The sequence below is a fragment of the Phodopus roborovskii genome, unplaced genomic scaffold (genome assembly GCF_943737965.1).
Source record: "Phodopus roborovskii unplaced genomic scaffold, PHOROB, whole genome shotgun sequence".
NCBI lineage: Eukaryota > Metazoa > Chordata > Mammalia > Rodentia > Cricetidae > Phodopus > Phodopus roborovskii.
In genome coordinates, this window is record NW_026126480.1 from 53,584,998 (window position 1) to 53,611,420 (window position 26,423).

Sequence of the window (26,423 nt, forward strand, 5' to 3'; positions counted from 1 at the left end):
TGCTGTAGGGCAGAGACAAGTGGGTCTCCAGAGCTTGCTGCCAGATAGTCTAGCCAACTGGCCAGACTGAGGGGAGACTGTCTCAAAAAAATAAGGCAGAGAGCAAATGATGACGGAAGACACACAACATCAAACACACAAATAAATAATAATAATATAAAAAATTATGGGGCTGGAGAGATGGCTCAGCCATTGGGAGCACGGACTACCCTTCCAGAAGACCTGGGTTTAATTCCCAGCAAGCACATGGTGGGCTCACAGCTGTCTAAAACTCCAATTCCAGGGGACTTGACACCCTCACTCAGACATACATACAGGCAAAACACCAATGCACATAAAATATAAATAAATTAAAAAATAATAAACTATTTTGATTTGGTAAATGGAAACAGTTGAAGGGAGTTTCTTTTTGGGATGATGAAAATAGCCTAAAAATTTATTGGCCATTCATTATACTAAAGGCCATTGCTGTGTACATTTTAAAGCAGTCAATTTCTTTTTTCTTTTGTTTTTTTTGGTTTTTTGAGACAGAGATTTTAACTCTTAGTAAATCTCTAACCTCAAATGAACACACCAGCTCTACTTAAGCAAGAGGTGGCCACAGGCTGTGCTTGGCCTCAAGAGAACCTAGGAGCTCTTTTCCTCTGCTGACCAGGTCTTAGCTGCTGGTCCCAAGGTGATATCTCTGTTTCCACACATAGTAATTTGGTTCTTCAACCAATTCCCCATGACTCCTCACCTTGTATAGTGTGTGGGCCATGACAGGACCACATGTGCTCAAGAATCTGGCTCCCTTCTGCTCAGGAACCTGGCTCTGATGTCTTCAGGAAGACACCGAGATGTTTCATGTGGCAGGTGACAGTGGAGGCAGGTAGGTCTCTAAACCATTTCTAGTACTATTGCTGTACTCAACTCAAATGGGGAAACTGAGGCTTGGGAAAGCTAAAGAACTTGCCCAAGGCCACAAAGCTGGAAATGAGTAGTGCTCGGGTTGCTACTCCAGCAGCCAGACATCAGATAGAACCAGAGCCATACCTGGTCTTGACCTGGCTTAGCATCCTTCCCCCCCCCCCTGCAGTGGCAAGGTGGAGATTGGCAGGAGGAAGGGAGGGTCTCTCTGAGTGGAAGCTGAGATCTAATGAATACATTAAAAAAAAATAAAGAAACAAGAAATAACCAAAGCAGGGTGGAGACTGATCCTTGTCAGCTCCTTGTGGGCAGGGAGCCAACACTGAGTGAGTGAGCCCCAGGTCCAGCTCCTCACCCTGAGTAGCACAGAGTCCAGAGTTGGGGTGTGCAGGCAAATGGCTAATTCAAATGGGAGGCTGGAAATTGTGCTGGGAGTACAGGAAGGCTGAGATGTGTGGAGGAGTGGTTCGACAGGTGGCTCAGCAGTTAAGAGTATCGGCTGCTCTTCTGAGGACCGTGGTTTGAATCTCAGCACTCACATGGTGGCTCACAACTGCCTACAACTCTAGTTCCAGAGAATCTGATACCCTCTTTGGGCCTCTGTGAGCACCATGTACACATAAGTAGTGCAGACATACATGCAGACAAAAACCCATATACACAAGATAAAGTAAAATAAAAGGAAGTATGGCAGGCTATGCAATAGGGGCTAGGAGTTGCGGGCCAGCAGAAAGGAGGCGGTGACAACGGACCTGAGCTCAGTGGGAGGGACAGCAAGGCCAGAGGGGCTCTTTGCCTCTACTCCCCAAAGTCCAACAGTCCAAAGGACAGGGCTGGATCTTCAGCCCGGCATCCCTACAGCATTGAGCACTCTCCGCTGTCACAAGAGACGAACCAAGGCTGACAAAGCCACACTGCCGAGACACACACCATCTGGGTTCAGGTAGCTTGGCCGTAAGGTCTATCACCATGTCGCCAGCCTTTCTGGGCTCCGGTGTCCTCACTGGGAGAGTGGATGTGACAAACACCCTCATTCAGTGGTCCCACCACAGAGGATGCATAACGTGAAGGGGAAAACCCCCAACAATGTTATGTCTAGTGTGAGTCACCCGGCTTATTTATAACAGAGATCTGAGAACATCCTGAAGGTCCCACCAAGGGAGCTGCTGGGGGCTGGCTGTTTTGTCACAGGCAGGAATATCACTGGCTTTTAAGAATGACAACTTAGGTCATTAGGATGGGGGGTGATACGGGACATTGCCAGAATTAAAAAAAAAGAAAGAAAGAAAATCACTCCCCAACAGGATAGATTTCAATGTGAGAATCACAGTGTAGGGACAAGGGCTTGCGGAGCGGGCTGGCGTTTCAATCAGATGTGGTGCCAGGTGTGGTCACATGCTTGGAATCTCAGCACTTGGGAAGTGGAGGCAGGAGGACCAGGAGTTCAAATCATCTTCAGTTTAGAGAGAGTTGAATGAACTGTAAGCACGAGCCTCCTACTTGTTCTAGACTTTTCCTACATATAATAGAATTTGGGAGCCAACTGAAACCACAACCAAGACATCTACAGAGGGCATCAGGCCCCGGCATGTGGAGATTCTGGGATGTCCTCGGAATCTACACACTGGGGGTGAGATGGGAAAGTACCTGGCTAGCTGGGCCACAGAAGGCCAGGCAGGAACAAGGGGCTGTCTGGAGTTTCAGAAGAGAGGCCCTTGGTCCCATGTGGATTATCAGCATATCCAGGGGCAGAGCCAGGCACCCCTGCATGTGAGTCTTGGTGATGAGGACTAAATAAATCTTCAATGCTGGTGAACAGACTTGGGGAGACTTAGGGTCAGCAGAGCTAGGGTCAGGAAAAGAAAACACCCAGGCAGGTGACATGGAATGATAATGACTATATATTTATTGACTGACTTTATGGAATGCCAGGAGGGGTAGTGGGTACATCAATGAAAGTGAAGCCTAAGCTAAGACTAGACATGAGATGATGGAGGAGAGGGACTCTAACATCAGCATTTTTTTAAAGACAGAATTCACTCTACCCTTGAACCCACAGAGACCCACCTGCCCCTATCTCTGGAGTATGGGGATTAAAGGCATGCAGTATTATACCTGACTTAACAATAGCTCTGTTACCGTGTGCTAATCACTACTTCCAGGTTTTGCTTAAGCTCTTCCTACATATTGGCCCCCTGAGTCCTGGGAACCAGGATGTCCCCATTTTTCAGATGAGGAAGCTGAGGACAGAGGAGAATCTACTGATTGTCTGGCTCTGGAGCTGCACTCTGTAGATTTCCACTTGAGACACAGGGCTTAGACAGACAGAGCAGAGAAGACAATCACACCAAGGAATGGTATGTACAAGGGCTGGGAGCTGGGAAAGTTGTGTGACATTAACAAAAGGCCACCACATTCTCTGTGAAGACCAGTGGGGCTGCAGATGAGAAGTGAGGCTCTCTGGTTAGAGACGGAGAAAAGCAGGTGCTGCCCCATCTCAAAGCCCAGCCCTGGGCCAGTGGGATTGTACCTGACCTAACAATAGCTCTCTTACCGCTGGTGTGGTGGGCATGACAAGTGCCGGTAATTCCAGCCTTGGAAAGCAGAGACAGGGACTTCCCAGAGCAAGTCTGGGTTTCACAGAAAGACTGCCTGCCTCAACAAACAAGGTGGAAGAGCAATGAAGGGTCACTCCAGACATCAGTGGTGGCCAACAGTGACCACCGCATGCACACCCACCCATGTGCACAGACATACCTTCTACGTATGCTCACGCATATTCATACATGCACCACACACACACACACACACACACACACACACACACACACACACACTGCAAAAAACATTTTTGAAGCCAACTTGGGCTACATGAGACCAAGTCTAACAAACAAACAAAACAACAATAACAAAATCCACAAACCAAACCAAAGAAACAGAAAGAATCTGCTGTAGTGAAAAGATGAGGAGACCCCAAATGGGTCCCAGGATGTTGTCCCATGGCTGTGTGACACCTCTCTTCCCAGGCTTGGTGCAATTGCCTGAGGCTGTGGTTCTTGGAAGTCTTGTCTGGGAGACTCACCACTCAGATGATATTCTGTCACATCCACAGCCATGATGTTCCTTGTAGTGACAGGGACTGAAAGGGAAAATAGAGTCAGCCATGAGCATGGTTCAGAGCATCATATTCCTACCTCACCGTCCTGTCACTTGGGTTCACACTCAGCTGCTCAAGAATACTTGGCCAAAATGGTTGCTGCTCTACAGTTTTCCTCCTTCTCCACCCTGTGTTCCCTCCTCCTCTTAAGATTTATTTATTATTGATCCAGAAGCGGTGGTTCACGACTTTAATCCCAGAACTCTGGAGACAGAGGAAGAATTTCTGTGTGTTCAAGGCCAACTTGGTCTACAAAGGAAATTCCAAGTCAGCCAGGGATACACAGTCAGACGTTCTCTAAAAAACCAAAAATATTTGTGTACTGTTTGTCTGTCTCTGCACTATGTACATGCAGTACCCAAGGAGGTCAGATGAGGGCGCCAGGTCCTCTGGAACTACTTGTCATGTGGGTCCTAAAACTGAACCATGAGTTGTCTAGTCCTTTTTCCCTCCCCCCACCTTCTTTCCTCCTCCTCCTTCTCCTCCTCCTCCTTCTCCTCCTCCTCCTCCTTCTTCTTCTTCTTATTTTTTTTTAATGGACCAGGCCTTGACCTTTATTTTTAAAAGCTGCATATTTATTTCACTTTCTGACTCTGTGCTTGTGCCTTCAACACTTTCACAGCAATTTTCTGCTGCTCAATAAGAAAAGTCCTCTTGATCCTGTCACGGATACACTTGGCACACACGGAGCCACCGTGGACCCTGCTGACGGGTTTCTTTGCCTAGACAGTCTCATAAGGACTTCCGGTCTAACAGCACCAACCCCTCGAAGTCAGCCTGGGCACACACCGCATGCAGATTTAGGTGCTTTCCCAACATTCTTGGTATAAAGGTAAACAATTCTGTTTGAGACAGCCTAGTTTTTTTGTTTTTGTTTTTTTTTGAGACTGGGTTTCTCCGTATTGCTTTGGAGTCTGTCCTAGAACTCGCTCTGTAGACCAGGCTGGTCTCGAACTCACAGAGATCCGCCTACCTCTGTCTCCCGAGTGCTGGGATTAAAGGCGTGCGGCACCAATGCCCGGCGAGACAGCCTAGTTTTGTTAGAGGCTGTATTATAGGAAAGCCTATGTCGGTATATCAAACGCTGGACTATTCTGAGAGTGTCTAAGCACCATCCCCAGAAGAGCTTTTTTTTTTTTTTTTTTTTTTTTTTTGAGACACTGTTTCTCTATGTAGCCTTAGCTGTTCTGGAACAAAACAGGCTGGCCTAAAACTCACAGAAATCCAGCTGCCTCTCTCTAATTCCCAAGTGCTGGGAAGCTGTGTGCAACCATGTCTGGCCCCTCCTCCTACTCCTTTTCACCTTCTCTCCTCCACCTCTGCTTTCTTGAGACAGGTCTCACTGTGTAACCCAGTCTCTGTTCCTTGTCAATCACAAGCACACTGCCACATCCTGCTGCTTTTTTTTCTTTTTTCAAGACAGGGTTTCTCTGTGTAGCCCTGGCTGTCCTGGAACTCACCCTGTAGACCAGGCTGGCCTCGAACTCACAGAGATCCACCTGCCTTTGCCTCCTGAATGCTGGGATTAAAAGCATGGGCCACCAGTGCCTGGCTACATCCTGTTTTTCTGTGAGTACTTGGGGTTTATGCTCAGGTCTTCATACTTGTACAGCAGACACTCTGCCCCCAAAGTCTCCTTTTAAACATTCTAAATCTCATTTGGAGTTGTTAGATAAAGCACAAGATACCCAAGAGCACAGACATTTCAGATTCACTTTTAGTATAAGGCCCAAATACACAGGGGACATATTTATGTTAAAAATGGTCCAGTGTTTACCTGACGCTCCAATATTAGCAAGTGTTTTTATCTGCCCCCTCTGCCAACCCTGCCCCATTGCTATCCTTAAGCAAAAGCTGGGAGTGGAGGCTGCTCATTAGGACTGAGCGCTTTAACTCAGGTTCCATGTAACTTGGAAAAGAGTCAGAAAGATTGAATTCCCTCAGTGTTCTACTCACAGTCCTTCCCTGAGTGGGACGCTTTCTCCTCTGCACACTCTTGTCTCCTGGATTCCGTGAACCGCTGAGCTCTATATTTTTCTAGATTAAGACCTAGGAGCCCAGACAAGCCATCACCTGAACTCAGATGACTGCGTATTATTTTATTATTATTGTTGCTAAGGAGTTAGTAGTCTGCTCGGGATGAGAGACTAGAATGAGCTGTACTCATTTCTTTTTTTTCTTCCCAACATAATATTTTTATTGATTATTTGGGAGTTTCACTTAGTGCACCCCAGTCACTTCCCAGGTCCCCCTTTGTGACCCTCCCACCCCCCCTGCCAAGTAGAAGGAATCAAGTTCAATTTGTGTTGCCCATATACTCATCAGAGCATGGTCAAACTCCCAGTGGCCAGCCCCTTAAAGAAAACTGAGTCCTTCCCTGCCCTCACCCCCACCAGAACCCTGTGAAGAACTACACTTCAGGTTCTCTATCACAATTTTTAAGAGCTCTCATCAGTGGCCTCCTGTCTAGACTGTTTTTTGGGGGGCAGGAGAGGCTGTACTCATTTCACTCAAGGGTAAAGAAGGCTAATTTACCTTGCCCTGCTGCTGGTTTCCCTTGCAGTTCACAAGTGCTGGACCCACCTTCACCCCAACCACCCCTAACCCAACCCCTGCCAAGCCTGCAAGCCCCAGGCAAGGTAAGAGAGGGGGAGGTCAGAACCATAGAGCTTACTTAAACCTGAGCTTGCTTGGCTCAGGGCACCTATCTTCCCTTTCCAGCAAGAATTCTAATTATAAATGGCTGGATGTTCCATCTTGTGCTGGCTAGTTTTATGTCAATTTGACACGAGCTATAGTCATCTGAGAGCCTTGGTTGAGAAAGTACAAGAGAAATCCAGTATCTTTAAACAGAAGCCAGATAGGGGCTGGAGAGACAGCTCAATGGTTAAGAGCTGCTTTTCCAGAGGAACTGGGTTTTACTCTTGACACTCACTAGCATTTTCTTTCTTTTTTAATTTTATTTTTTTAATGTTTATTATATATACAGTGGTCTGCCTGAATGTACACCTGAATGCCAGAAGAGGGCACCAGATCTTATCATAGATGGTTGTGAGTCACCATGTGGTTGCTGGGAATTGAACTCAGGACCTCTGGAAGAGCAACCAGTGTTCTTAACCTCTGAGCCATCTCTCCAGCCCTAGCATTTTCTTAATCAGTGGTTGTTGCAGGAGGGCCCAGCCCACTGTGGGTGGTGCCGTCTCTGGCCTGGTGGTGCTGGGTTCTACAAGAAGGCAGGCTCAGCAAGCCATTCATTCAGAGCAGGCCAGTCAGAAGCACGCCTCTGTAGTCTCTGCATCAGCTCCTGCCTCCAGGTTCCAGCCCTGCTGGAGTTCCTGCCTTGGCTTCCCTTAGTGGATTGTGTTTCATAATGTGTAAGCCAAATAAACCTTTTCCCAAGTTACTTTGGTCATGCTGTTCTGTCATAGCAAGAGAAATCCAGTATCTTTAAACAGAAGCCAGATAGGGGCTGGAGAGACAGCTCAATGGTTAAGAGCATTTGTTGCTTTTCCAGAGGAACTGGGTTTTACTCTTGACACTCACTAGGCAGCTTACAAACTGTCTAGAATTTCAATCTCAGGGTATCCAGTGTCCTCTTTTGATCTCCATGGGCATCAGGCATACATGTAGTATATATGCACACATGCAGGAGAAACAGTCATACACACAAGAGAATAAAATAAATGTTAAAAACATCTCTTTAAAAGAAAGTCCAAAATATTATTTGAAAAAAAATTAATCTTATCACATTCATTTGTTTATTTAGTGTGTCTGTATGTGAGGAGAGGTTAGAGGTCAACTAGAGTCAGTTTTCTCCTTCCACCATACGGGCCCCAGGGGCTGAATTCAGGCCTTCACCCACGAGCTATCTCATCGACCTTCTGTCTTGTTTGTTTGGTTTGGTTTTTGAGACAGAGCCTCTCTCTGTAGTCTAGGGTGGTTTCCAATTCACTAAATAGCCAAGGATTACCCAGAACTCCTGACCCTCCTGCCTCTACCTCTCAACTGCTAGAATTACACCCACTAAGAATTAAAAAATGTATTAACTAACTTTTTGTTGAGACAGTCACATGCCAGGATGGGCTCAAACTCCATGTATAGCTAATAATGACCTTGAACTTCCAACCCTTTACCTCCTGAGTTCTGGGGTTACAGATATGTGTCATTATACTTAGTTTTATTTGATGATAGGGATTGAACCCAGGACTTTAAGTGTAGAAGGGCTCTTTAATTCAGGGACGGGGTCTAATAATGGTGCACTGGTTGGTCTTGAGCTGCTAGGCTCTATGGGTGCCCTGCTTAGCCTGTGGAATAGTTGGGACTATAAGCATACACCACATGTCTAACTTGTTGACTTTTTAAATTTTTTTTTTGTTATGTTTTGTTTTTTGTTTTTTGTTTTTTTGAGACAGGGTTTCTCTGTGGCTTTGGAGCTTGCTCTATAGACCAGGCTGGCCTCGAACTCAGAGATCAACCTGCCTCTGCCTCCCAAGTGCTGGGATTAAAGGTGTGTGCCACCGCTGTCCAGCTACCTTGTGAACTTTAAGTGTAATAACTTGATAAATACAAAGATGCCAACACAATTCAGGCACACTGGGCCTTGGCTCAGCAAACCCTTCCAAGCATTCTGTAGGCTTTCTCTTCAATCAGGGTTCAGTGAAAGAGTGAAACTAAGACTTTAGGCATTTTGTGTGTGTGGGTTCTCTCCAGCCTGTGGCTTTGGAGTCAAGAAGTTGGTCCTGTGCACATAGGGTCTAGGTTTTTGGTCTTGTGATACAGGGCAGATGTGGGTTTCAGCTGGCTTCTGGTTTCCTGATGTTGCTCCCAAGTTGATGAGATAAGGGTTGTCATGGTGATGGGAGGCAGTGCTAAGACAAGAAGGTTTCACCCATCTTGGCTTGAGTGAGCCCCAGGCTTAAGATAATGATAATAGTCAACCTCCCTGGGCATATCTAAGCACCAAACACAGTTCTAAACACCTATGCATATATGACATCCTTTAACCCTCTTAGCAAGGGCATCAGAATCTTGTCTGGTCTGTAAGCAGAGTGCTGTGGAGTTAATGTGCTACTTAGCTAAGAAGGCTGTCTGGCCCTGTGCTCCTAACTACTGTGTCTTACTGGATAGGCATAGGTTTTCCAAAAAAGTTGTCTAAGAACTGTAGGTTCCAAAAGGCTTGCTGTACAAATCTGGGGCTGTCCTAGCCCCCAGCAGAAGAGGCTATGCCCACACCAAACACAGTGTATGAATATACACAGTCTGCCCATCTGCCCAGACTGGCTGAGATTCTGATAGCGCCTTTGTGGCACATCTGGTACAGGCTGTCAACAAAAAGGAACATGACACATGCTACAGCATGTCTTGTACCAGCGGAACTCAGAAGGTATCAAGCCTCTGGCTTTTAGTATGTGTGTGTATATGTGTGGGGGGTTAGAGGACAACCAGTGCTTATGTCTAACTCAGACTCCACAACCATAACATCTACTTCCCTTATTTTGCCATGGGAAATATGATGTCTGGGAAGGCATAAATGACTGCTCAGCACACCCCCAGATGCAGCTTCCAGCTGTGCCATGCTACAAAGAGCTTGAAGGGAGGAAGGGAGGAAGAAATAGGAAGATGTGCAAGATCCTGCAGGGGATCAGCTTAAACCCCAGGTTTGTAGTCAGTTCTGATTTCAGATTAGCCCCTTCACTGACTCATGGCTTTCGACAATTTTCCTAGTCTCCCCCCCTCTCTCTCTGTCTCTCTCTCTCTCTCTCTCTCTCTCTCTCTGAGTCTCAGTAGTACCATCTATAAAAGGGGCTCATGACTGGTCTTGGAATGTAAATCTGTTGGTAGAGTGCTTGCTTAGCATGCAAGAACACCTAGGTTTGGTTTCCTAGCACTGAGTAAAACTGGGTGTGGTAGTATACACCTGTAGTCCTAGCACTCAAGAGGCAGAGGCAGGAAGATCAAGATCATGGCTTCTCTGTGAGGATGACAGGAGGGTAGAATGAGAGGCTCAGCAAATATTAACTGCTGTGGTTATTGGCCTGGCCAAAGTGCAGAGAGAGCCCCCGGCTCCCAGTCTGTGCAGAACAATCATAGGAGCAGCACTGTCAATCTGCTGATGTGTTTTGATTGTTTAAATGAAAATTAATTGTATACTGTGTTTGTGTGGTGTGTATGTTTTGTTTTTGTGCATGTCTGTGTACTGAGTGTGTGCCTGGTACCCACAGAGGCCAAAAGGGGGCCTCAGATGCCCAGGAATTGGAGTTGTGAGCCACCATGTGGGTGCTACAAATTGAAGCCAGATCTTCTGGAAGAGCAGCCGATGCTCTTAACCTCTGAGCCATCTCTCCAGCCCTTGGATTCTATTTTGTATGTATATGTACATGATTGTGTACAGATGGGAATATGTGTGTGCTAAGTGTGGAATCAGAGGTCAACCTCCGGTTTCCTTTCTTGGGAGCTGTCTAACTAGTATTTTGAGACAGGGTCTCTTACTGGCCTGGGGTTTGAGGATTAGGCTAGACTGTCGAAAAGTCAGTCACAGGAATTGCCTGCTCTGCCTCCCTAGTGTTTGCTTTTTAAGTGGGTGCTGGACATTAAAGATCTTAATAACTGAGCTATCTCATATATATATATGTTTATTTTTTTAAGATAGGGTCTCAATATATAGCCCCGACTGTCTTGGAACTTACTTTGTAGACCATCCTGGCCTCAAACTCAGAACTCACCATGCCTCTATCTCTTAGAGTGCTATGGATTAAAAGCATGCACCACCACCAACCAGTTTGAAAATATGTTTGGGTTTTTTTGTTTTGTTTTAACTAAGAAGTTCTCATTCAGAAAAAGACGGGGTGGTGGTAGTTGTATAAGTCAGTGGTAAGGTGCTTGTCTATGTGTGAGGTCCTGGGTTCTATCTCTGGTGCTGGAAGAGAGGAGGAAAAGGGAAGAGTTGTTTCCTGCTTCCCTTGAACAGTGGTAAAGTGCTTGTCTATGTGTGAGGTCCTGGGTTGCCCCTCCCATCCCACCATTCACTTTCAGAACCTGCAACCTTCTAGAAATATCCTTATTTATAAACTAGACTTGGAATGAACTCAGAGAGGTTAAATGATTTGCCCAAAGCCAGCAGTGTGGGTGCCTGTCTAGGGCTTCTGCTTCAGCAGCTACACACCCTACCCAGAACTTCCTTCCCTGCCCCCCAAATACCTGGGCAAATCCTGTTATAATCCCCACTTGGTGGAGGAGGATAGAGAGGCTCAGAGAAAGTAGTAAATGGGTCCAACATTGTCCAGCCACTGCATAGGGAGTTGAAAACTTCCCAGGTCTGCCTCTGCAGCAAGTGCCCTTCTTAATGGCTTTAGTTACAACCCGAGAAACCCATCTTATCTCAGGCAATAGCCTAGAGGTTGCAGCTTTGGCTAGAGCTAGGATGCTGATAAGGCATTTGAAGGCCAGGGCAGCCAGTGGCCAGAGCTGGCACTTTTGATACACAGCAGGGGCCAGCTGGGGTTGCTCCAGGCCCTCATCTGAGCTAAGATGTGCATCTTCCTCCTTGAGCATCCCTCCCTATCCAGCAGCCCACTGTCAGTCCCAGTCTCCACTGCATGGAGCAGTGTTCAGTGAGAACCACCCCTGCTTCACAGTTCTGCTTAATAGTACCCTCCTCAACCCTTCGCAACACTGTGGGCCAAGTACCTAACTAACCAAGCCTAGTGCATAACTGGTGCCTACCAGACCTGGTGACTGAATACATTACTGGATCCCCATTTCACAAATGAGAAAGATGGGGCCCACACACATCCCGACATATAAACTCTGGGCTCCATACCAGTGAAGGCTCTGAGCCTAGACACTGAGCCCTGTGCTGACTGATGACCAGGCCTTGCAGGTCAGTGTGATGGTTGGGAAGAACCCACATCCTACTGTGTTGGAATCTGATCATGGCAGAGGCTCCCTCCCCAGCTCGTCAGAGAAATGGCTTTCCAGGAATTCTGTGTAGAACCAGAGCCCCTGCGCTGAGCTGAGCATGTCTCTGTTCTACACTTCTCCTTGCTCCTTGTCCTCACTACATGACCAGCACTGCGGTGGCTCCCTTTATCTCTACCTTGATACCAGCAGGTAATAAGGAATCAGGGCCAGGTGGTGGTGCACACACCTTTTATCCCAGCACTCAGGAGGCAGAGGCAGGCAGATCTCTGTGAATTCAAGGCCAGCCTGGTCTACAGAATGAGTTCCAGGACAGTCAAAGCTGTTTTATATAGGGAAACCATGTCTTGAAAAACAAAACAACAACAAACAAACAAACAAACAACAACAACAAAAGGGTAGGAGGGGCCTATGGGGGAGCCTCCACCTTCCAGGCTGAGAGTTTCTTGAGGGACCTTTAGGTTTGAAAACCTTTGCAAGTGTGAAAGTGCTTCCCTCCCCCACAACACATTCTGAGATAACCACATCCTGGTGCCATCCCTCTGACACCACGCAGAAACCACAGTACAGACTGGCTGGGGGAGGGTTGCAGCTGACATTGGGCACCTACTGTGTGCCAGCATCACCAAGGACTTGCCTTGTGTGAACTCAGGAAAATTTCCCTGCAGCCCTGGAAATGGTGGGGAGGGGTGGCCCAGCAGCTGAGGTTCCAGCTTTGCTAAGTGCGGTAAGTGACTTGTCCAGAGCCACTGGCAAGCACTTAGGCTGAGGCCAGGTGTGGACCCCAGGATGGGAGCTCCTACTTTTCTGTGCTGCTTGAGAAAGATTTCAGATTGCACTGTGAGGGTGGGAGACAGGAGTGGGTTGGGGGCTGGGAGGTAACTGTTGCTGTCCTGGCCTTACTGGGTGGGTTGTATTAACACCTAGGTGGGTCTCCTTCCCTTGTAGAACCTTTGATTTCCTTCCCTCGTTTCTAATAAGAGGGACTACTGCTGCAGCTCTTCAAACCAGGCACCCTGAATCCAGATGCAAGTTTCCCAGGTTCTTTCCTAGGATGTGAGATGTGGACTTGCCCACTATAAGGGAAGACACAGTCACTTGGCAGCTCCATGGCCACCAAAGAGACAGGCTCAGGGTCCCTTCACCTACAGTACAGCTTGCGCCTCTTCCCCCCCCCCCCCCCGTGTTCAGCCCCAGTAAACATACAGCCTCAAGAAAGCAGAAGGTCCCCCTAGGTTCTTCCCGCAGCCTTCCTTCCCAGGCCTCCTGGAGTTGAGATGCAACATGCCCCCTACGATGATGACAGTTCTTGACAGTTCTTGCAGATCCTCACATCCCTCAGGATATCTGGGGTTGGAAGTTGGGGGACCCCAACTGATCAGGGACCCCCAAAAAAGAGATATAAGGTCGGGGCACAGGCAGTTAGGGCAGTCAGGGTGCTAAGTGGGAAAGTGAGGGGTGTGTGCGGTGTGCAGGCTCAGGGGAAGCGTGTAAACAGCGGGGTGAACAGCTTGTGTGCACACGGGGGCCGGACGAGCCGGCGCTAGGCGATGCGCAGTGCGCGGAGTGGCTGGGCCAGGGAAAGGGCGCCCAGCGTGCTGTGTCCCGCGTTGGTGTACCAGCGCGGCGCAGGGGTGCAGACGCACGGAGTGTGAGGGGCCCTGGGTGCCGGGCGCAAGAAGAGGGACTGCGTGCGTCCGTTCGTGCCCAGGGCGCGTGTGCCTGGCGCGCTTTGGGGGGGTGGGCCGGGGTGCGTACTCACCCCGGGTTCCTCCGTGGGGCCGAGGGTCCGACTCCCGGCTCTGCCTCTGTTCGACTGCTCCAGTGCCGGCCTCCCGCCGTTAACTAGCACAGGCGCCGGACCGCCAGCCGCTACGCCACCCCTGCAGTGTCGCAGGCACTCGCCTTGCGCCGGAGCCGCGCCTCACGGATCGGGGGCTCCGCGGGGCCCGGCGGCCAAATAGAGCAGCGCCGCAGTCCGGGCACGCTCCCAGGAGCCCGCCGCGCGCTCCCTCGCGCTCGCCCGCCCGCCCGCCCGCTCCTTCTTGAATTTAAAGTGACAACTCCAGGGAGCAGAGCGGCGCTGCCGTGATCTGAGTCTGAGATACCCAAGCACGGGAGGTCCTGCGGGTGGTCAACCCCAACCTCGCAATCGCGGCTGGTGGGCGTGTGATGGGGAGAGCCGTGTGCCCACCAGGGGCGCCCCGCCCCCTTTATATTGTTCTCCTTCTAGGCCTCAGTCTCTTTTTCTGTAAAACGGAGCCCAAAGAAAGCAGACCCGCGGGCAGCGCAGCCAGCAGTGTCCCCTTCCCCGAAAGGCTAATACTCCCTTTCATGATTGAGTTGTGATTCTAGGCTATACCAGTCCAGGTCGCTTACCAACATCATCTCTTGTAAACTCTGCAGTGACCTTCTCTGTAGCCACTCCATTTTTTTTTTTTTTTTTTTAAATAAAGCCCAGGGTGGATAGCAAGGCTGGCTACAGTGCCGAATATCAGAGTGAAAACTTGAACCCGAATCTTTGTGATTTAAAAGTCATATCTCTTCCTTCCTCCCTCCTTTTTTCCATTCCTCCTTTTCTCCCTCCCTTCCTTTCTTCCTTCTTTCGACAGGATCTCTCTGAGGTTTCCCTATATTGCCCTGGCTGTTCTGAGATTCATGACGTAGACCAGGCTGGCCTCGAACTCATAGAAATCCACCTGCCTCAGCCTCACAAGTGCTGCAATTAAAGGCGCATACCATGACATCTGACTCAAAGCCTTTTTTTTTTAACCTCTTAAGGGTCATACTTTCTCTTCCAGAGGAATGAATGAATCATTCAGGAGATATTTATGACGCCCTCACCCAGGCTCTCGGCACAGTGCCAGGCGTGGGCGATCTTCCATCCTCCCGGAACAAGGGACAGGTCCTTTCCCTGCCCGCGCAGTCTGGCAGGGAGACAGGGCGGGTATTAGAAGGGGCTGGGTGGTGCGTGCAGCAGGGAGGGACTGTGAACAAGTGTTCTGGACACAGTAACCAGAACATCGGGCTGGAAAGGCACCTGACTAGGCCTCAGGGAGCATCTGGGGTGTAGCAGAGAAGTTGAGAATCCCCCAGGAGAGCCAATAGGGAAGGCTGGGTTGTCTGAGAGCTGTCTGTGGGTACTGACTTCCCAGTAGAGGCTAGGACTGTGCATCTTTGTGGAGAGCAGATAGACAAGCTTGTCTCGAAGACCAAAGGGAGGCTGCAACTTCACCTTCACCTATAGGGGGCACTATCATTTTCAGGACCTGAAAGAGAAAGAATGGGCATTATGAACATAGGTGTTTGGTGCCATTTCCCACTTAGCTAACCTTCATGGCTGTTTGCAGCTTTGGCAAGACTGAACTCCTTTTACTTTTCTTTTCAATTTTAAAAATTATCCCATGTGTATGTGTGTGGCTGGATGTATGTAAGCAGGTGTTCAGGAGGCCAGAACCAGAGTTGAAGGTAGTTGTGCACTGAGTCCATTTTCTATGAAAACATATAGGCCTGGTGAATGATGAGGTTACTGTTTTAGGAGGGACTGGGGATTTATGCAGATTTAACAGAGCTTCTGTTGGAGGAGTCAAAGATAAAATTATCTGCTGGTTCACTTCTGGTATAACTCCAAGGGGCTGCTACACAAACTGAAATGACCTTGGAATGAAATCTTGTTTAAAACCCTTCAACAACAACAAACAAGTCCACACATGCACCAAGAAATAAGATTAGAATGCTGACTGCAGCTCCGAACTGCAGACCTCAAAAGCTCATCAACAGCTGTGTGTGCAAAGACACTGTGGTACCCTGCCACACTGTGAAGTACTGTGTAGCAAAGAGAAGAAACAAACAAAATCCCCCACCAATGAGTGATGAGGGATTACACAAACATAAAGTTTTGTAAAAGGCCAGACACCAAAGAACACATGGCTGTTAGATTCCATTTATAGGATGTTCACAAACAGCAAAACTATTCTCTGCCTTTAGAGGCCAGAAGCATAGTTCCCATGGGGCTGGCGATGCAAAGGAACCTGAGGAGGCTGCTAGAGCTTGGATATGGTTTAGTGTGCGACCCCAAAGGTTCATGTGGTGGAGTTTGCAGGAAGCCTGTCACTGTGGGGACAGGCTTTGAGTTGTATTTGCTCAGGCTATACCCAGTGTGGCACACAGTCTCCTGCTGCTGCCTGGGGATCAAGATTAGGACTCTTAGCTCCTTCTCCAGCACCATGTCTGCCTGCCTGCTGCCATGCTTCTTGCCATGATGATAATGAAGGAAACCTCTGAAGCTGCAAGCCAGTCCCAATGAAATGTTTTCCTTTATAAGAGTTGCTGTGATCATGGTGTCTCTTCACAGCAATAGAAACTAAGACAATGCTCTTGAAAAAGTTATTGATAAAATAGCAAGGCCCACTGCCTGGTCTCTTGAACTTTCTGTCTTGTCCTGTAATCTCTCTGTCCCACACTATGACATCACTTGCCATGATGTGACTTAGTCTAGGACACCATCACCATAGACAAAAATCAATAGTGCTATCCAATTTTGAATTTTAAGTTTTATTTTTATTTTATGTACTTGAAATTTCACTCCAGGGAAATGGGTTCCCTGCCCTGGCTCAATACCTTCATCTATAGGATGAAAAGGAAGCTGTTGAATGGGCTCAACACATTCTCAGCAGGTGGGAGGCACTACTACCTTCTCTTTGTATTTCCTTTGAAACAACAATAATGAAATTTAGGAGTGAGTGTGGTGGCACGCTCTTACAATCCCAACATTCATGAGACAGAGGCAGGAACATCAGGAGTTCAAGGTCATCCTCCATTCCATAGCGGGAGTTCAAGGCCAGCTTGGGCTATACAAAACAAACAATAATGAAATATATATCGAGTTTGCCTTTGTATAAGGCTTCCTGGCTCATTATTCCATGTAATTATCAAAATACTCAGAATGAGCTGTTTCCAGGCAAGGGTATAACTCTGACCCTGCCACCTTGGAGCTCACAATCCTGGCTTCAGAGCCTGCCCTGTTTTGTTCCCAATATGGCCTTTAATTTACAGTAAGCAACAGAAAGCAGATGAAAATGGTGACATTTAGAAAATTTCCTAAAATTGTGACAGGTGTCACCTGCAGGGTGTCTGGTCAGCCAGTTAGCATAGAGCCAGAAGAAGCTCTCATCTCTTCCCCATGAGGAGGGATTGGAATAGAGTCAGCACAAGTATTTCCATAGTGGAGGAAAGAAAGGGGGCCTGGGAGACAGCTCAGTAGGTGACATGAGTGTGGTGATGTCCACTTGTAATGCTAGCACCAGAGGAGTGGAGATAGGCAGATCCCTGAGGCTAGCTACTCAGTCAGCATATTCCAGCAAGTGTACTTCAGGCCAGTAAGAGACAGTCTCAAAAAACAAAGCTGGAGGCTGGAGAGATAGCCCAGCAGTTAAGAACATATACTATGTCTCCAGCCTTTAGGGGTCCTGATTTTGGTTTCTAGCACTCACTTTGTTGGGTGGCTCACAATTCTTTAAGTCCAGCTCCAGGGGACCCAACCACCTCTTCTGGCTCCCACAGGCACTTACCCTTACACGAACATCCCCCCCCAATACACATTTACACATAATTTCAAAATTAAAAACAACTAAAAAATAATAAAACCAAGATTGAAGACTCACCTGAGGAACAACAGCTGAGATTGGCCCCTGATCACCCCATGCATACACACACGGGTGCACATACATGTACCTACATACATATATGTGTGCATACACTAATTTTGTATATATATGAAAGAGTCCTCCTGATGGAAATTCCTAGGATTCTGTCATTTCTTTTTCTAGCCTGGAAAATAACAGAGCATTTTCTCTAAGTATCTGGGTAAGTCAGGAATGCCTGGGTAAATAGCTCTGTTACGTTCCTTCTCACCTGTCACTCAACCTCTCACTCAGCATCACCATCCCTCAGGCCATATGTTTGAAGCTTCAGCCAGAATGCCCCACTCACTGTTCCCTAGACACACTGAACTCTTCCCTGTCTCCACACTCTACTAATGTAGTTCCTTTTGCTTGAGATTTCCTTGACCTGCTTCCCCAGAGGTCTCATACTCTTCTCCATCCTTCGGCATCTTGTATACGGTGGCACAGGCCTTAAATGCCAGCAAAGAAAGGCAAGTGAATCTCTGAGTTGAAGGCCAGCCTGGCCTACAGATTGAGTTCCAGGACAGCCAGCACAACACAAAGAAACCCTGTCTCAAAAAGACCAAGAGAAAAAAAAAGAAAGAAAGAAAGAAAGAAAGAAAATCTGTGAAAAATCTGTCCTGTGAAGCCTTCCATAATTGCTCTAACGAGCAAATTTTCCCTTCTCCTGTAGTGCGTGTACCCTCCCACTAACATAGTCATGTACACTGTCTATTCTGGAATTATTCATTCTGTGCTATTCCTACTGGATGGTGGGTATTTGAAGAGCTGATGTCATACCTTACTCATCTCTAGGTGCTTTGAGCTATCATATAGCAGCAGCTAAGCCAGTATTTAAAAACCAGAGCCAGCCATGGTGGTGCACGTCTTTAATCCCAGCACTCAGGAGGCAGAGGCAGGTGGATCTCTGAGTTCAAGGCCAGCCTGAACTACATAGTGAGTTCTAGGCCAGTCCAAGTTACACAGTGAGACCCTGTCACACTCACACAAAATCAAGAACCCACACACCCACACACACAAAGTCCTTATGTGCCAGGCAGAGTTGACTCATTTAGTCCTCCCAGCATCCCAATGACAAGGTTTCCCTGAACAGCCCCTATTTACACGTTAGAAGCAGAAGCACAGAGAGACAAGGAAACGTGGCCAAGAACAGGCGCCAGCAGATGGCAGAGGTGGGATTCAAACCAGTAATAACAGTAATAACAAGTAACAAACTGGTGAGCAAACAGCAGGAGAGGAACTAAAGGATAAAAAAGTGCAGCACAGGACCTGCGAGGTGGCTCGTGGGCCTGGGGGCTTGCTGCCAAGCCTGATGTCCTGGCTTTCATCCCTGGGATCCAATGGTAGGAAGAGAGAACTGACTCCCAAACGTTGTCCTTTGACCTCCACACGAACGCCACACCATATGTGTACCCCCACACACTAAATAAATATTTTTAATGCAATGAGTGGAGTACGTCTTCTGGGTGGGGAGGAAGTGTCCCCCACCTCTCATTTAGGATTGAGAAGGAAAAATCCCTCCCATCTAGACCCAGTCTTTTCATAGAGAAGCAGTCTTCCCTTTCCCTCTCCCACTTTCTCTTATTACCGCCTCCCACTCAGGAACTGAGAGCTCTGTGTAAAAATAGAAAACCTGGAGGAGTTTGAAGGGAGCACTGGGCAGAGAGCCCCACCCAACTGTGACCCCCTGAGGGTGGTGTATCTGAGGTCCTATCGAACCTGATAGTCTTGGGGTGGCTCCTTTGGGATCACAGGGCAGTGTGTCTTGGCTTCCTGCTGTGTTCCTTTCTGTCTCCTACCTAAGGAACCATGTCTGTTTACAAGCCCAGGTCTCAGGCCCAGCCTGCCTCTTTTCATGCCACACGGCAGTGTACCCCCTATTTCCTGTTCCTCCTTTACATCCAGCCCATTTACTTCCTGGGTCCCTGCTAATTCCATGGAATGAATTCAGATGAGACACAGAATATGGTGTTGAAGCCAGGCAGAGTTGTTACAGAATAACATGAGGTGAGCTCCAAGCTGGAAGTGGGCAGTGATCAGAGGAGTAGTGAAGGAAAACACTCTTTTTTTTTTCAAGACAGGGTTTCTCTGTGTAGCCTTGGCTGTCCTGGAATTCTGCTCTGTAGATCAGGCTAGCCTTGAACTCAGAGATCCCCCTATCTCTGCCTCCTAAGTGCTGGGATTAAAGGTGTGTGCTGCCATTTCCCCAGCTAATACTTTAAATTTTGGGACAGACAGCTTTCCTGTAGGATGTTTTCCTGATCATATGATCGATAAACCCATTTGAATTAATTCAGCTTAGGGAGGAGCCAACGGTTTGTCTTTATTCTTTACCAGAAAGCCTCCTGCCACAGTATCTTTCAGATGTTAGAAAGTCTTGTGTCCACCCACCACAGGGACAAGATGCAGATTTCACTTTTTTGCTAGTGATCAAAGTCCTGTACTTTCAGGTCCTGGTTTTATAAGCTGCTTTCTATGAGGGATTCTGTTATTAAAACTAATGACCTTCAAAGCCTGCTAAAGTCTGACTGGCTACCTGGCAATTTCTTCTACTTTTGTAAAGCCATCCCTAATCCTGAATGAATCCCAGAATTCCAGTTCAAGCTAACTGTGACCACGGAGTAGGTTTAGCTAAAAACAAAAACAGCAGATGGTCATAAAGAACAGGGTCAGAGGTCAGAGACTGTCAGTTTCCCTTTTCTATCTGCAGCCCACTGAGATGAAAATGCCCAAACTGACTGCTCTCCCCGAGACCTGGGTTTGATTCCCAGCTCCCACATGTCAGCTCAGTCATCTATAACTCCAGTTCCAGGGGATCTGACACCACTCCAACTGGAGTGTCTGGCAGGGCAGCCTTGACTTTTGATCACGAGGGTCTGCTTGGGAAAAGTGAATGCACAAAGACAGGAAGTTCATTTGGTTTTTTGTCCTCAGTTGTGGTTTGTGTCTTTCCCCCCTTGGCTGAGGTCAGACCTCACACTCAGTTTAACTGGATAGTCTGAAAAGAATTGGCATCCAGGAAATGAAGGAAAGGGGTCATTGCTCCAGGCCATCAAATTCCTGGAATATAGTCATGTGTAAGACCCTAATTTTGGGGTCCTGATGGGCGTATGGGAGAGCCCTGGGACACAAACACCAAAACCAGGAGATGCAACAAGCAAGAGGTGTTTATTGAACGAGTGCACTTGGGTGTCAGCAATCTCAGGGAAAGCTGCACACCCCTCAAAGGGTTCAGGCTCTTTTTATAGAGAAGACCGCAAATCAGCATACATGCATGGGGCACAAGGAGATTGATTACAAAGTATGATCTCATGTTTGAGAGATCACCCAGGTATGACCTGTTCTTATTCAAGGGATAAACCATAGAATGACTTGAAAAGTACCCAGACTGTCCATTGGCCAGGAGTGACCCAGACAAGGGTGTTCATCTGGAATCATTTGTTCCAGGGTTGGGGGCCTATTTCCTTGTTGTGAGCCAAGACCTGTGAGAAACTTCTTTCATACTCTGGCTTTTTCTTGGCTGTACATTTAGAGCCTTCAGTTATTCCACAAAGGTTTGATGATTCAGTAACTAGCCCTATTTAGCAAGATCAGCCTAGCATATAACCACTAGCCCCATCACCATAGTAACCTTTCTTGTTCTCATAGTTCCTGATCTTTCCACCCATGTCAATGTCCATTCTTTGTGATTTTCTATATTCTGCTTGCAAGAACTATTCTCCTGTCCCTTTCCTACATCCTTGCTCTGCAAACCAAAGTCTTTCACATGGACCATTGTGTAAAAAAAGGTTTACATAAATATTTGCATAAATGTCTCATTTATGCGAATTTATGGGGGGGGGAGGAAGATTTGAAGTTCTTGTCCTTTACACAGTTTTATAATGTCTAACAGAAAATATTCATACCTGATATTTCTTACACGTCTTCAGTCACTGCATGGTGGACAGTTACACATACAGACAAAACACCCATACACATAAAACATTAAAATAAAAATTAAAAAAAAAAGCTCAAACACAGTTCTCTCAGTTAATATCTAGAAGTCTGTGTCAGTTTCAAGAGAAGGCTCTGACTGGCTCCTGCATGTAGCACAAATTCTAATCAGTATTAATAATGAAAACTCTGAGTCAGCTATCAGGAGATAAAAGCTGAAAGATCAGAAAAGCAAAATGGCCAGCCACTAGAGAGTTCTTACCTCTACCAGTGCTCAGACCAAAGGGACAAGCCTGTCCTCAGACTGCCTGCCTAGACTGCAATGATCTCCTGTCTCCTCCTCCTTATATTTCTCTCTCTGCCCAGCCATATCCTTTCCTGTCTCCACCTCCTTAGTGCTGGGATTAAAGGTGTATGCCACCATTGCCTGGCCTCTATAGCTAACTAGTGTGGCTAACTTTGTACCTGATCATCAGGCAAGCTTTATTTGTTAGATCATAAACAAAATATCACCACACTTCCAGATCTAGTGGTTGGCTCTGGTGTGATTAGATGGTCCTTAAAAAGCAAGGTCATGTAACATGAACATGGCCACTGAAGGGCTCTAACAGGCTGGAGCACAGCAAACATGGCTCTGGCAGGTCTTGCCTTCCCCAATTCCCTCTTCCTTACTAAACCATTAGATTACACTCCTAAAGCCAGTTCCCTTATTTGGCTACTTCCTCTTGAGGCTGACTACCAAGGTCCAGCTATCAAGTATTGAAGTCCAGCGATCAGAAGCCTTCTTGTGGCTGCCCTAATTAACATTCCCAATCAAAACAAGCCAACTCATCCTAACTCAGAGTTTCCCCCTTTCTCCTTAGATACTGCCATGGGCCATGCCTGTCTCCTCTCTATACAGAGGTAGTCCTGTGTTCCTCAGGGCAAATGCTACCCCTCTCCCTTTCTTGGTTCTTCCCCTCTCTCTGTCCTCCTCTCTGTCTCTGGTCTTTGTCTCTTATTTCTTACCCTTTGTCCCTCTAAGGCAAATAAATCTCCTTTGTGCTGAGAACTCAGTCTTGGTGTGTCCTGTGCCAACTCTCATCTTTCAGCCATCAAGCAGAAGCCTAAATAATATCAATAGAAGGTGTTTGAGGTAGTGGCGAACACCTCTAATCTCAGCATTCTAGAGGCTGAGGCAGACAGAGTTCCAGGACAGTCAGGGCTATATAGTGAGACCCTGACTCTAATAAATGAGATAGATAGACAGATAGATAGATAGATGATAGATAGATAGATAGGTACATAGATGATAGGTGGGTGGTAGAAAAATGATAGATAGATAAAAAAGTACATAGATGGTAGATAGATAGATAGATAGATGATAGATAGGTACATAGATGATAGGTGGGTGGGTAGATAGATAGATGATAGATAGATGATAGATAGATGATAGATAGATAGATAGAAAGGTACATAGATGGTAGATAGGTAGGTAGGTAGATAGATAGATAGATAGATAGATAGATAGATAGATAGTGTCTGACATCTGCTTGTGCCCCACTCTTGCTCTTTTTGTACTTATAGTATGCTTTTTGAAACGCTATTTACATTCTCATCAAATTTGGCTGGCTGTTTGAACTAGTTGTGTATTTGCTCATCGCTGCTAACCAGCACATACCAGCCAGCATTCCATGTGTATGTACCTGAATGCACCAGGACCCCAGAATTTCATGCATGTGTACCTGAACCTCAGCATTCCATGCATGTGAGCCTGAACACACCAGGACCCTGGCATTCCATGCATGTGTTCCAGAACACACCAGGACCCACCCCAGAATTCCATGTATATGCACCTGACTGCTAGGTTCAGTTCAATGCCTCAACCCAAAAGCTGTTTTCAGAGCTGTCTTCTGGATGTGCAATCTGTTTTCATAAATATGTTTTAATGCTCTGTTTCACTTTAATTTTTTTATGATGAGATAGGCTTTCATTATGTAGCAGAAGCTGTCTTGGTATTTGGTCTATAGACCAGACTGGTCTCAAACTCACAGAGATCCACCTGCCTCTGCCTCCTGAGTGCTGAGATTAAAGGCGTGTGCCACCATAGGCTAGCCTCATTTGTGAATTTTGAACACAGGCTTCCAGCATTTTCTTTTTGCACTGTGTTCTTCATCCTGTGGTGCTGGCCCTGCCTCTCTTCAAGAGTTCCCTTGAGCTCTTCTTCCTGACCAGTGTTAATCTTTTGGGGCTTCTGGAACAAAGCACTCAGCACTGGGAGGCATAAACAACAGAAATTGATTCTCCCATAGTACTAGAGGTCAGAAAGCTAAGATCAAGGTGCTGTGGGCACTGACTGCTGGTATAAATGTCTTCCTTATGGGTCCTCATGTGGCCTTTTGGTCTCTCTTTTGAAGGCATCAGTTCACTCTTCCTCCTTCCCTTCCCTTTTTGGGTTGTTTTGCTTTTGTTTTTGAGATATTGTCTCACTGTATAGTTCTGAGTGGCCTGGAACTTCCTATGCAGATCAGGCTGGCCTCTAACTCCCAGAGATTCATCTGCCTCTGCCTCCTGAGCGCTGGGACTGCAGAAGGATGCCACTATGCCCTAACTTCTTTGGTTTTACGAGACAGCCTTCCTAACTAACTCAAACTGCTTCAAACTCACATGAAGGCCCCACCCATCTGATCTCATTGCTCCTAAAGACACTATTTTCTGTTACAACTCATTTGGGATTTATTCCAAGACCACTACTAACCACCATCTTGGCATCTAAGGACAAAGACTGGTTTCTTATGTAAAATACCTCAGTAATTGCAGTACCCCACATACTTCCTCCTGCGTGCTTTAACTAATTTTCAGTTACTTATATTATCTACCCCATATAATATATGCCAATACTTTAAATGACCAGTATCCTATAGTTTTTAGAGGATAATGACAAGAAAGTCTATTTTGTAAAGATGCAGTTCCCCTCCCACCAGTATTCCCCCTGGCTGCATATGTGGGTGTATATATATGTTATGCATATTCACATGTGTGGGGGCATGTATGTGCACTTGTGTGCAGAGGCAGGAGGTTGCCTTTCTCACTTTCTACTTGATTTACTGATGTAGGATATCTCACCAAAGCTGGAGCTCATCGGTTTGGCTATTCCAGCCAGCTTGCCCCAGGAGACCCTGTCTCTTCCTCCAGAGCTCTGCCTGGGTTTTTGTGTAGGTTCTATGGATCTGGACTCTGTTCCTCACACCTGCATGGCAAATGCTTTATCCATTGACCCATCTCCAGATGCCCCTCCCTCCTAGTATCTTCATTCTGTATCAGGTAGAATCCACACACACAGACCATCCAGAGCTGGGACTTGCATGTACTGTCGTGTTGGGACAGAGTTTGCACAGCACTCATCTTGTCCCTTATGGCTGCTCTCTGGCTGTCTCCTCACTTTAGGTTCTTTATTTTAGTTTCTGTTGTTTTTGGGGAGACAGGATTTTACTATGTAGTAAGATGGCCTTGAACTCTTGATCCTACCTCGGCCTCCCAAGTGCTGGGATTACAGGCATGTGTCCCCGTGCTTCAGTTGCTTTAGGTTTTTCAACCCCGACAGCACCTTGTTCTACTCAGTCTATCAGGACCTGTCTGTTGCAGCGCTTGGGGACCACGGGAGGATTGGGACCCTGTTTCCCTCCACTATGTAGGACATTTGCATACTCTCCTGGGACTCTCCCATCTATCCACATGGTCTTCTACCAGCAGGCCTGATGGATACTCCTTTTCCAGAACTAGGCTAAGACAAATCATGATTCCCACATACTGTTTCTGCATTGTCCCATGACTGGTTAAGACTTCCTTCCCATGAATGGGATCGTGCATTACCTCATAGGTCCCCTGTGTCATGATGGACAGCCATTGGACCCCAGGCTCCTTTTATGATGATAGATAAACTCATTGATTTTTATAACTTTTTTATTTTAATTTAATTTTATATGTATAGGTGTTTTTTGTCTGTGTACCACTTGCTTGCCTGGTACCTGAGGAGGCCAGAAGACAGTGTGGGATCCCTACAGACTGAAATTACAGATAGTTGTGAGCTCCTACATGGAAAATCAAATCAGGGTCCTCTGGAAGAGCTGTCAGTGCTCTTAACTGCTGAGTCATCACTCTCAGCTCCTCATTTAAAAAAAAAAAATGAGACAGAGTCTTTCTATGTAGGCCTGACTGACCTGGTACTTGCTTTGTAGACCAGGATAGCCTCAAACTCATAGAAATCCACCTGCCTTTGCCTCCCAAGTGCTGGGATTAAGAGTGTGTGCCACCACACCTGACATCCTTATTTAAATATGTTAAGCCAGGCAGCAGTGGCACACACTTTTAATTCTAGCACTTGAGAGACAGAGGTAGGCGGCTCTCTGTGAATTCAAGGCCAGCCTGATCTACAGAGGGAGTTCCAGGACAGCCAGGGCTTCACAAAGAAACCCTGTCTCCAAAGTCAAAAAAAATCTGTGCATGCTCAGTTTGGATGATTTGTTTTTTAACCTTTTTGAGTCACAGTCAGTTAACTTTGCATACCAATAAGGAGGGCTGACTGTGTATCCTTAAAAACAAAAGGCTGCAAGCATTTTTCCACTTTTAACAAAAATTTGCATAAAAATGTAGCTCTTCCTAGCTCTCTAATAAGTGAGCTCTGTTCATTAGCCTGCAGTTCTGTTCAGTAGGCAAATCCCTGAGGTTACTTTCTTTCTTTTTACACTTGGACTTCAGTCTTTTGAGTATATCAGGCTGGCCTGAAACTATGTAGACCAGGCTGGCTTGAATTCAGAGATCCACCTGCCTCTGCTTCCCTAGTG

General features: G+C 46.9%; 1 protein-coding gene across 1 annotated transcript in view; it reads right to left on the reverse strand.

The window, feature by feature from the left end:
- Syt12 (synaptotagmin 12) overlaps positions 1-14,040 on the reverse strand; it is a 31,411-nt gene extending 17,371 nt beyond the window's left edge. Inside the window, exons 1-2 of the mRNA XM_051193575.1 lie at positions 13,746-14,040; positions 3,992-4,048 (exon numbers count right to left, since the gene is read on the reverse strand). Of these exons, the coding sequence (XP_051049532.1) occupies positions 3,992-4,025 (34 nt within the window). The 5' untranslated portion in view covers positions 4,026-4,048; positions 13,746-14,040. The remainder of the gene's footprint in view (positions 1-3,991; positions 4,049-13,745) is intronic.
- Positions 14,041-26,423: the final 12,383 nt, after the last annotated feature.